Source organism: Halyomorpha halys, unplaced genomic scaffold, assembly GCF_000696795.3.
Source record: "Halyomorpha halys isolate HHAL.00 unplaced genomic scaffold, Hhal_1.1 Scaffold1501.1, whole genome shotgun sequence".
NCBI classification, from domain to species: Eukaryota; Metazoa; Arthropoda; class Insecta; order Hemiptera; family Pentatomidae; genus Halyomorpha; species Halyomorpha halys.
Genome location: NW_027111302.1, coordinates 107,529 through 120,111, shown reverse-complemented (window position 1 = coordinate 120,111; position 12,583 = coordinate 107,529). Strand labels below are relative to the sequence as shown.

The 12,583-nt window shown below is 31.4% G+C and overlaps 1 protein-coding gene across 1 annotated transcript; it reads left to right on the top strand.

Moving 5' to 3' along the window:
• Positions 1 to 10,089: 10,089 nt before the first annotated feature.
• Positions 10,090 to 11,874, top strand: LOC106689863 (uncharacterized). Its single transcript, XM_014435055.2, has 2 exons — positions 10,090 to 10,292; positions 11,536 to 11,874. The coding sequence occupies exons 1-2, from the start codon at positions 10,095 to 10,097 to the stop codon at positions 11,827 to 11,829; spliced, it is 492 nt and encodes a 163-aa protein (XP_014290541.2). The 5' UTR covers positions 10,090 to 10,094; the 3' UTR covers positions 11,830 to 11,874.
• Positions 11,875 to 12,583: the final 709 nt, after the last annotated feature.

Below are 12,583 nucleotides of genomic sequence, written 5' to 3'. Positions count from 1 at the left end.
TCTTTAAAAAATTTTAATCCACTTACTTTTAAATCATTTTTGTTCAAGTTGTTATACAAAAGTAAAAACTGAGTGCGATTCACTCCTGCTTTGTAAACTCTTAATTCTACGATACCCCATTCATGGGATTTAGGTATGCAAGACCTTATCTTTGGTATACCAGTTTTGATTCTTTGCTTATTTAATATATGTGCTGCATTACAATTCATTTTTTGTATCAATGTATAAAAGATTTTTATTAGAATAAAAATGAAGCCTCGATTCACTGGTGATAAGGACTAATTTTATATTTGTTTTTATGGCTGTTTGATTGTACAGGTGTTTTAATTACTAACGCTGTTGACAATGGCAACGGTGGAGTTGTATCTCTTTATCTTTTCGTTACATCGGTTCCTGAAATGATTTTTTAAAAATATGCAAATCCCCATAGTGTACTCTATTCTTATTTTTGTATATCTATACATTTTTTATTTTTTTATTTTAACTTCATAACATTGCGCAAGACATAAAGTTAGTTTTTAATACTGAAAATGTCACTCAGTTTTCGATTTAAACTATGCAGCTTGTTATGCCGTCGGGCAATTAGGATATATATGGAGGATAACGGTAGTAAAACTTAGTAGGAAGATAAGGGACGGTATTGCCTTAGAGTCAGTTATCAGGAAATAGCCGGGCCACATCTGATTGGGGTCTCCACCTCCCATTGGTCCAGTTTTCAATTTCCTCTCCCGCAGTTTATTGCTTCATAAAAGTAAATTTACTCTCCGGGGTAGACAATACCTGGAAAAAGATTATTCGGCTGCCATCTCATTGCCTTCTCCTCGAATCAAATCGATAAATTAGAATCGATCATTTTGAAAAATAAAACCTCAAAAACCACCCATTTTCACATACAATAAAATATTCGTAAGTAAAGATCATATTGAAAAAAATACGGAACGTAAATTTATTAAGAACTTAAGCGACGAAAATTATGAGTGTTACTGTAAGTCTCATCTGACTTGATATTACTAATTTGCAAGATAATACTAAAACCTGTCTGGAATAGATCTATGAGGGGCAGCTAAAACTTTTAACATTATCCGTATTAAATATTTTTAGTCTAAAGTCCTTTTAAAAAAATAGTCAATGCATACAATGTAACAATATCAAACAATGGTTATACCGTACAAATTTTTGCTATGCAATTTTTAAGCATTATATTGTAGAACACATAGAAATCAAGTTAACTGTTGCATTAATTCCTTCTAGAGTTGTTTGAATTATCTTAAAAAAATACTGATTCGGATTGGTCTTGCGTGAAGTGTCAAAGTAGCAAGGCATAGCAATCATTTCCAAAATGTGAAGCTCGATTTTCAAACGTGAACATTGAATTATGTGTAATGTCCTGTCAGAAGACTACATGTACTGCCTGACAGGTATCGACAGCTTTCTGAATCAGACTGACCCATCTCTTTGACGAATATTCGTGCGAAACTAGTTGCGACCGCATTTTATGACTTCTGGATTAAACTTTTCATAACGAACTCAACAATCATACCTAAAAAAAAGGTAGCTAATTTATGTCAGACTTGATTATTAATCTTAATAAGTTGTGTGGTGTAAAAATAGAGAAGACGGGCACTAATCAAGCAAAATAGAACACTCACTACACATAGAAAAGTGCTATTAAAGCTTAAAAGGATTGAGCTTTTAAAATAACGTGGATCATAGTTTTATAAGTCATACATGAGAGTTATAGGAGAATTTTTATATAAAATATCCTAAATGGTCAATGAAAAAGCTTTGCAGAATTTCTGACTACAGTTACTATGGAAGTCAAGGGTTCCCTAGTTTTCGTATCCGATTAAAAGTAAAAATGAACTCGTTAGGACGAAAACATTATGATGGTTCTTGATTGCTCAAAAACGATAATATTTTACGATTGGAACTAAAGCAATACATACAATCATTGTAATAGATCGTCTTATCGGTATATCTGCTTCGCGCAGACGAGTTTGATAAGAAATCGTTATTTACTCTCTCACCAGAATGAGCAATTAATGAGAGTACATCTTAAGAAGAACAGTCTACTCAAGCAATAGAGCCAGCTTAGGACACAAAATCTCGGCTTAAGTCACGAGTTTTCAGGCTCCTTGCCATTGATGTGTTGCTGTAAATTATGTTGTTTTTTTTTCGCTTAGAATCGTGAAGAAATTCAATCATTTTAGGTTTTTCTAGAGAAATATAAAACATTGTCAACTAACCCTACAATCCTTCCGGAGCAGAGGAATGGCATACACCCTACTCTCCTTCGGAGGAATAGTGAATCCAAAAAATGGGAGTTTTTGACAGAGCCTCGTGACACAGCCTCGGGGATCAGGCTTATATTTAGGTTGAACTGAAACTGACGGCTTATTGGCTCCTAATCATTGGCTGTGCCCCTGGAGTTAATCATAAAGCCCGCCTTTGTGACATCATTTTACTTTTTCCTCCAAGTTCCGGGAGGAACACAAAGTTTACCACTTTATTACAGTAAAGTGAATCAGTAGATCAATCAAAAGATTTGCCACTGTGTAAACAAGCATTGAGAGCATAACTTTCTATTTAAAATTCAAATTTATTTTTAAATAAAGTGTAAGTAGATATGTACATACCCTTAAAAAATAATTACCGTCAATTCTTCCATCTAGTAAAACTCTTAATTTTAACAATACCTTGAATTGCAAATTTCCGTAAATTGATAAATTAACAACAGAATTATTTCCTTGCTACCGATATAACTTTTTGAAACAAATATTAAGTTTTTTTTTTATACATTTTTACAATTTTAATATAGCTTATACATTTACTTTTTATTTCCTGCAACAATTGAACTTATCCTTTCCAAGTCAAGCTTGTAAGGCAACCTGCAGAGAAGGAAGTTTGGAAGACCAGTGTGTTCGTGCCGGCTACCAGTTATAGTGGGAAAAAGTTGGAAGGTAACTCGATAGGAACAGGCATGCTTCCGGGCACAGAGGAGGGGACGAAAAAATTACCTTTACATCAGCTTTGGGTGTTAACTAATCTTAGGAGTTTATGGAATGATTTAAAACAAATTAATCTTACTCTTCAATATTTTTCAAGTTCAAGTTCGTTTCATGCACTATTTATAGAAAAATACTAAGCATTTATTATTTTCTAATTTTATTCAATTTAGTAATAATAATAATAATAATAATAATAATAATGAAGGCCTAACGAACCCGAAGGTTCGATGCCGATACCACCAATCGCTCTCTACATACATCCTTCCAGTGATGCCCCTCCGAACCCAATTCTACTAAATCAGTTTTAACGCAATCCTCCCATCTACGTTTCTGTACTCCTCGGGCGTTTACCCGTCGGTTCTGTGTTTACTAATATTTTTTTACTAATAATTTCACTAAGCCCTACATCTTACCGGCCCATCTTATACGCTGCAATGCTATAACTTGAATTATATTTTCCGGGCGTAGGTCCCTTGATTCAGCGCTCTGTAGCCTTATAATTTTTTCCGTTAATTTATCTTTTTTTGGTCCAAATAATTTACGTAATACTTCATTTTCGAAAACCTTAAGGCGCTGTTCATCCCTTTTTGTAAGAGGCTACGTCTCGCATCCGTAAAGTACAGAGGGAAGGATAATAGTTTTGTAAATTCTAAGTTTTAAGTTTCAGAATAGAAGGCGCGACCTAAGCAGCTTCAAAATTGAAAAATAACAAGCATTTTCCGCCTTCAACCTCGTTTTTATTTCCTCAACAATTTTCTAGTGACCGTAGAATCTAAATACTTAAACTTATCTCCCTGTTCAAATGTATTTCCTCCTATATCTATATCACCGAAATTGCTCGCGTTTCTACTGCTAACCATATATGTTTGTTTTATGCGTATTTATTTTAAGATCTAGTTCCTTAAGGGAGTCTATTAACGCGGTTGTATCACCAGCTAACCCAAACACCGATATTTTACCACCCAAAGTTAAACCGTTTTCGGTATTCATCACACTTTTAATGACGTATTTTAGTGCTAGATTAAATAAGATAAGTGATAAAAAATCGCTTTGTTTTAAACCCGACCAAACCTCGAATTTCCTCGGATAATTATAACCGATTCGTACTTTGCTTAACGTTTTAGTCATGCACATCCGTACGTGATTTACTGACTTCTTTTGTATTCTCTGTTCAATCAGAATATTATACAGCTTTCGGCGGTTAATAGAATCGTAAGCCTTTTGGAAATCTATATAAAGCTGATGAACTACACCGTTGTAATCCAACTTTTTCTGCAATATTTGACGTAATGAACAAAATTGATCAATAAAACCACATTGGTAGTCTCCGATAATTTTTTAGTTAAATTATAGTTCATAACCTTTCTTTCCATCCTACTTTAAATTGAAATTAATCCTTGTTAATAAAATATGGTAGCTTCTTAATTATCAATACTTTCTCATATTTTATCCTCACAAATAAGTTAAGAAAAAGCGACTATTATATTTTCGTGGTTTTATCACAATAGACAAAAAGTTATCATTACTATTACAATAAACCCATAAATGAAAATACATTTATCTTCTAATTTATTTAGTTTTCAAATTCGTTCTTATATTACATTTATCTATTGTTTCTAACAATTAGTGATGGTCAATTACATTAACTAAATAAAATCAGAGATAATTTAGAGAACAATTACTTGAAAATTCGGCATTTAAGACCTGTCAGGTTATTAATATAAGGATAAAACCTTGCTAATATTAAACACTAGTCGTACCGAGTTTGAACAAAATCGTTAAAGCCATTTTGGAGAAAGTTTAAAATTAGTGACATAAAGAGGTATTTCCGGTAAGTCGTTGTTAAAGAATATTTTGCTGTCGCTTCCCAGGTATGAGACCTACCTTTATTACGTAATTTGAGTTTCGTAAAATTCGACACACACATGCTTACTTGGTTAATTTATCTTAGGTTCCTTTAAACCTATCATTTGTATCATTGATTACAAATATACATCACCCCATTCTATACATTTTATATATTAGTAAGTAAAAAAAAATCATAAGATAATAGATAAAGGTAATTCAAAGAGCATTGTTAGTTACTCATGTAACTAATGTAATATCGTGTGTGAAACCTGAAATTGCATTTCTATCCTCAACTTGTCAAAAATCAGTCACTATTCTTTTTAATAATAAATACTGATTGTTGAAAATAAAATGTTGAAAAACAATAAAGCCTTCATGCTCTGTAATGACTATTAAAAATTGATAAAGCTGTTAACATAGCTCGTTTTGGGTATTGAAATATTAACCCAGACTCCATATAGACTCTTTCAGACCATAGGAATATCAACATTAGTAAACTTTTATGAGAATGATTTTGTGTTTGGAAAAAAAAAGGTAAAGGAAGGATGAGTTGGACTAAGTATGAAAGCATGTTTTCCACTCCACGCAACGGATCCTAAAACCCCTGTTGTGTAATTTGAGTACAGGAAAACGATTTCAATATGAAATAGTAAAGTACGTCAATTGAGTTTTCCAATTGAAAACGAATACTAAGAAGAGCAAAATATTTGAAAAGGCCACGAACTATTTATCAATGGCTATTTAGTTTTTAATACTTTAGAATTATATAAAAATAGTTTTAAATTTCCAATATTGAATCTTAAATCTATACATTCAGATTTTATAATATTACCAGTCTATGTTTCGCCAATGAAGGTGTCGTTAGGACAGAAATCTCAAATATCAATCGAATCAGTCAATGGCTAAAAAATAAGAAACACTTTTAAAGATTTCGATGTTTATAATATCATACTTGCTAACAGAAATAGTATTTGGTATTGGTATTGGTATGTGGTGGGGGGAACAAATCCGGCATGTCTAGTGTTCCTTTTTGTCAACCCCTGACGGATACCTGAATTGCCGCCACGTACTGACCAAGGTGGGTCTCTCAATATTCATTTCTCGGGACCGCCGAAAAATAGATATTAACTGCCCCAGGCAGAAATCGAACCCACAACGTTCCCAACCCAGCCCATGGACCTACGCACCAACCCGTACGTCACGTCCCTAATTGAAAAAGTGACAAGATAAGCGAATTTTACACTTCTTCGAGGGATGAAATATTATCCCAGCAACAATCTGATGTGGCATATGGATTAGATGTTTACATTGGTGAAACATCCAAGCTGGGCTTAAATGTGAGTGTATCAACATAAAGTCGACTGCACTAGTATTTGTAGAAAAATGCCAAACAATATATTAGCTGTGCATAAATATTAAATTTTTGATTGAATTTCATTAGATTCAAATGATTTAGGAGTAGAGGAATGACCCACAGAGAAAGATATTTGAGGCTGTAAAGATGACAAAAAATTAAGACATTGCTGTCAATTACAAGAGTGGTAGTAGATATTTAAATTATTTTTATTTCGAAGCGTTGGACAATTTTGGGTCTGATGACTTTTATTAGTTTGTCTTCTGAATTAGTTGATTTTTCTTTATGTTTTACGCCTTTTACTGTGGAGCTGTTTTGTCCTCTCCAACGCATTTTCACTTGATAAATTCTTCTGTTTATTTTTTTGGCCTGATGATTTTTTTTTTTTTAAATTCCGTTCTTTCTAGTATTGTTTTGGTATGTTTATTCTGTTTTATGTCCAGTTTTCTGTAATTTAGTTCTTTTAATATAACCTCCCTCAGCTGTTGTTAAAATTCATTGCAGCAAAATTTTGGCTGAGGAGTTGTTTATTGCAAGTTTATAGTACAAGAGCCCAAGAGGAGAAAAAAGGCAGTTATCTCACTCCAATTTTTTATTATTTCAATGAAAGCTATATATAATTAATAGTCAAATTTGATGAGTCTGATATCCAAGTATAGATAGGGAGAATAAAAAATAGCGGCTGTTTCAAAGCTATAAAAAAACAACTAAATTTTCATTCGGAGCTCTATATCATAAAAAGTAGGAGATCAGTAGTTAGTGAATTTATTTTGAAAAATTTATATCTCAAAATCGTTTGACGTACAGATGTCTATTAGCATTCAAATTAAAGCTAGCTTAATCAGCTATAAAGTAGTTTTTGATGTCTATCTTGATAGGAGTAATATTTTACAAAGAATTTGCTAAAATAAATTGATTTATAGTTGTTCGGACAAATTTTCATTTGCCAATTTTATATTCATATGTGAATATCATAATAATTACTATATCTACGAAGATAAATGTCATAAACTACATTATAGTAAGTTAATTTCCTTTATTTTGAGTTTTGGCAGACATAAGTGTGTCTAATGGATTTAGAGATATATTTTTTTCAAAAATCCAAGATTTTATATGAACAACTAGAAATTAACATGTTGTGAGTTTATTTTGTCAAATATCATAAAAACTACTACTCCTACAAAGATAAACATAATTAACCATTTTGTAGTAAATTTAACTAGCTTTAATTTGAGCTCTGTCATACATCAAATTTATTTAAGCAAATATCATGAAAACTAAGGTAAAGGTCATAAACTTCTGTATAGTTTAGTCTAGTGTAGTATAGTCCATTAAACTAGCTTTAATTTGAGTGGTAATAGACATCTGTACGTCACATAGTTCTTGAGATTTAGATTTCTCAAAATAAATTAATTAACTACTAATCTTCCAGTAGATTTTTTAAGAAATGTTGCTTTTTAAAAGGCTATATCTCGAGAACTATTGGACGTAAATAGCTCTTTTAGCGCTAATATTTCAGCAAATTTACTCTTCTTCAAATAATGTTCTCTAAGATTTTCTAGTGTTGATGGTAGTTTTTGTGATATAGAGCTCCGAATGAAAATTTAATGGTTTTGAAACAGCCGCCATTTTTTATTCCCCCTACCTATACTTGGCAGACTCATCAATTTTGACCAGCAATTATACATAGTTTTCATTAAAGTAATCAAAAAATGGGGTGAGATAACTATCTTTTTTTCTTCTCCGACTCTTGTACTATTAGAGAAGAGGCTTTTTGTTTAGAATCTTCAAGTTGTATTCTTTTTAATATACATTTATTCGCATTTTCAAAAATGTATTAATATTTAAAATATATGTATTAGAAAATAAGATCTTTAGAAATAAATTTATAATTCATATTTCTGTTTAATGAAGTATTAGAGGTAAGTAAAACGTTGTAACTTTTTGTATCCGGTAATTGATTTATGTTTTCCTGAGCATACTGATTAATGTGTTAGACTAATTTATTACTTTATATAAACAATATGAATCATTTACACACATCATTACATCGATTGCGTTATAAATCTCATTACGATTCATATAATATGATATGTTATATTGATACCTTGACTGTGGTGTATTGCATTATTAATGAAGTACTGAATCAGTAACTATGGATTATAAGCACGTAGATATTTAATAAAGACCCCTAGCCCCAGTGCACTTGCCCCAAACGCAGGGGGTCGGTAATCCTGGAGATTAACTATACTACATTAGTAAGCCATCAATTACCCTACCTTAGCCTGCTCTGGCAGGTGAGACTAGATTCTCTGTCCCTAATAGCCGACTTTTGTTATGGTCTCGGCTGTGTCTATTCCACACTTTACAAGGTGCAAGGCGAGCAGAGTATATGAAAGAGAGAGAAAGTTAACGAATTCGTTGTATTCTAGGCAGGGAAAAATTAATATTCCTCATTTCTACCTCAAGAACTCTAAATATGTATTGTGGTAACATTAGAAAAACGAAAATCTTTTGTTCAAAATTTCCCTTCATTCTTGTCTTAGTTTTTTTTTTCTTATTAGAGTGTATTGTATCAGTGCACTCAAAACTTGAGGTAAGTAGGGTGGTGATTGAAAGTTGTTTGATGCGCCCACCATACCAGATTTTTAATTAATATGAAATTAACTATAGTAATTAAAAATTCGAATATCTAAATTTATAAATGTATATCGTTCTGTGACCCTAATTTATTAATTTAATAGGCCTCAGAGATCAAGAAGAATTTTCAAAATTTAATTCTAAAGTAGTTCTATTTCCGCTAATTTATTTATTTATCTGAACAGCCGATTACTCCTTTTTTAAATATTAAAATATAGGAGTATATGTTTTTAGTCATATAGAACGCATGCAAATTTAATTTAGGAAATGGTCAGGCCACCATTATATCTGTTTTATTTACAAGTCACATTTATAATTTTGCATTAGATCGACCTACTTTGTCAAAAATACTACTTCAATTACTAGATTTTGTCTACTTCATACAACCAATGTAAAATATATTTCTATTTTAAATCGCAAAAAGTATACTAGGCCATAATCTCACATTTAAATTATTTTGTTATTATTTAATCTATATTGAAATTTACAATTATACATTTGGTAAATTTGATGTAAGTTATTATGGAGTGATACAGGCGTGTTGAGAAACTGCCCATCGGTAGCACTCTGATGATGTTTTTACATTAGCAGGTCTCGTGGCCATCTGCTTTTCAGGCGCCTCGGAGGATTATCAGGAATGGAAAAAGGTTAGGAATTGGTGGGTTTGGTTGGTCAGAGAGTTTAAAATGTAAGGAATGATATCTGGTTTGGGCTAGATCGGTAACATATGGAACATTAAGGTCTTTATGTATGATTTTATTTGTGACAAAGAAAGGAGTATTAAGGATTTTACGAAGAATTTTGGATTGTAAGGATACGAGAGGCATTTTTAATGTTTCTTCAAATATTTGACTTTCTGATCTTGTAATGATTTTTTTAAAATATTTATATTTGTAATTATTATACAAATTTATTATTTTATTAGTTTTTGTTATTATTTCATAACTACTATTATGAGCTCTAAATTAAACTGCTGTTATAAATTCTCAGTAATTTGATCATTTTTTTCTGCTTCCTTTTGATTCAAATGATCGAAAGTTACCTGTATTAATTTATAGGAATAAAATTACTTATACTTTCAAGAAATAAGGCCATTAATAAAAATTACCGAATTTTAAATTATATAATCATTTTTGTTAATTAACCTCTTCTAATTAAGAAATGATCAAGGTTACAGGACATAATCAAATATTTGTGCAAGAACAGCCAATTGGCCTGTATTGATTTAGCTTGCTATAAATGAAATGGAATCAGTTCAACGCACATCCATTGTGAAAATGAAGTTCAGTATTGCAGTACTCCTTTTAATCGCCGCCTCTTTTTGCACCGAGGCTCTGGCCAATCCGCAAGTAACTGTTCAAGGAACCACGACTTCTAGCAATGGAGGCTTCATATCACGCATCATAAGCACTATCACGCAGAAGATCAACACGGGGTTACAAGTAAGTGGAATAGTGGTCGGTGCTTTGGCCTTTCCTAGGACAGCAATTCGTTATTGCTCAATTTTAGGAGGGAAAATCTACTACTGATTATTATTATGTAATATTTTACAACTAAAACAAAAATTAAATAACTAATTAGGTGTAATTAAATGAAGTAAAAAAATTCATGACATAAAAATCCGATTTGTATTGGAGGAAATAATCCGATCACAATAATAAAGTAGCTTTTTACAAGTAGTTTATCAGTAGTTTTGTACTTCAAAAATAAAATAATGAAAATGGAGGTTCTGTGATAATCTGAATTAAACTAAATTATTTTATTCTTCATCAAGCAGTATTTTCGTCTTTCGGCTAGTAGTCTTTCGTTAACTTTTTTATAAAAGTTTGTTATTATTTATATGCACTTTTTAAATGTATATAATGTAAATTTTAAATAAAAATAAAATTTTTAATAAATATGAACGAAATCAATTCGTTTAAAATACCGCTAGGTTTTATATATATACATATAATTTTTCTGATATCTTAATATTATATTTTTATATTTGAAATTCAAATTCCAGTGTTATTTACGCTCTAGTTGCAAATTTACAGGATACACTAATATTATTCGATAAAATCGTCAATCAATTGTTACAGGTAACTGTTCGGATTACAAAATATATTTTATTTGTTTTTTCTGTCCCGTATCGAACACAAAACATATAAAAAATTATCAGACTTATTTTACTGTCTTTAAAGTAGACTTCAACATTGTATAGAATATAATATTTCCGAATCATAACGAACTATTTCAAATATGTTTTAATACAATAAAATATCGTGATGATAATATTATAATTATATATTATATTATTATTATCACGATATAGTATTGTATTCAAAGATAATCGAAATATTTCGGTATGATTCGTAAATAATAAACATATTAATCACTTATTAAGTAAATAACCTTACAATAAGCTTGAAATAAATTAATCTTACAGTGATCTCGATTATCTCATTACGAAAATAATTTGCTAGTGTAGGAGATAATAAACTCTCTGTGAAAATATTTTTTCTCTTGTTTGTTCCCAAATTAATGTTCGTATTTTGAGTTTGAAAAAGTATATGAATATTGTTTTGTTGTTGTTTTATTCAATTGTTGATAATTTTTATAAGATCGAATCGAATTTTAAGAAATCTCAGGCGAAGAAAGATTGATAAAGTTCAAGTTCACTAAGTTGATGTGATGAATTTACAGGCAATCATGAGCTTTGTTCCTGGGTTCAGGTCTACTTCGTCTAGTACTACCACTCAGGCTACCACAACCGCTGCTACACAAAGCACTACCGCTGCTACGCAAAGCACAACCACTGCTACACAAAGCACAACCGCTGCTACACAAAGCACAACCGCTGCTACACAAAGTACAACCGCTGCTGCACAAAGCACAACCTCGGGTGCTGCACAGAGTTCACCAACTGCAGCACCAAGCACTCGTGCTGCAGAAAACCCTGCAGCTACACTTGGACAATTATTGTCACTTTTCGGATAATTTATTAATGAATCAATAAAGGCTGTGTTGAATCTTTAAAAAGTCCCAAGATCATTTTTGTTATACAATCTTACAAACGTTTATACAATCTTTATTTACAGTAAACATTTACAGAACAATACACAATAAAATAAAAATAAATAAATAACACAATAGGTAAGACAATAGGAGAATATACAATACTGTAGTTTTGGTATTATTCCAATTCACCGTAATCTTATGTTTCTTCTTTCTCTTTTATATTAAGATTCGACATGCGAATCAGTCAGTTATTTCACTTTAAAATTCTTTATTAATTATAAATATTTTCACACAACCAAAATGATTTTTCCAACAAGGGGTTCCTGGAATTTGAAGTATGCCAGAATCATTCATTGAAGCCAAGTATTCTTGTAGCCACTTGATGATGTCTGCAATATTTACTCTCATCTGTGCAGTATTTCTTGAATGTGCGACCGACAGCTCATTTGGCTCCCCTTTATCGACACAAGTACTCTACATTAGTAATGTTCATATTGTCAATTATGTCCAATTTAATGGAAAAAATGTCTATCTCTGCCTTATTGCATATTCGGAGATTTTTTACTCCAATCTCATTATCCTTAGTATCAGAACTGAAATCGCTACGGCTAATCATCGATTTCTCCATTTCTAATATGGGAAATGCAGCTATTCCATTTTAGAAATTCTTCATTCCAAGGTTCTAAAGCACTCGGCCTATATCCATGGATTGTGACTATGGAAGATTAACTGA

Excerpts from the sequence above, each read along its gene's own strand:
- LOC106689863 (XM_014435055.2), top strand. The coding sequence starts at position 10,095 with ATGGAATCAGTTCAACGCACATCCATTGTGAAAATGAAGTTCAGTATT. Across the intron at positions 10,293-11,535 it reads AGATCAACACGGGGTTACAA|GCAATCATGAGCTTTGTTCC; the intron begins GTAAGTGGAATA and ends ATGAATTTACAG.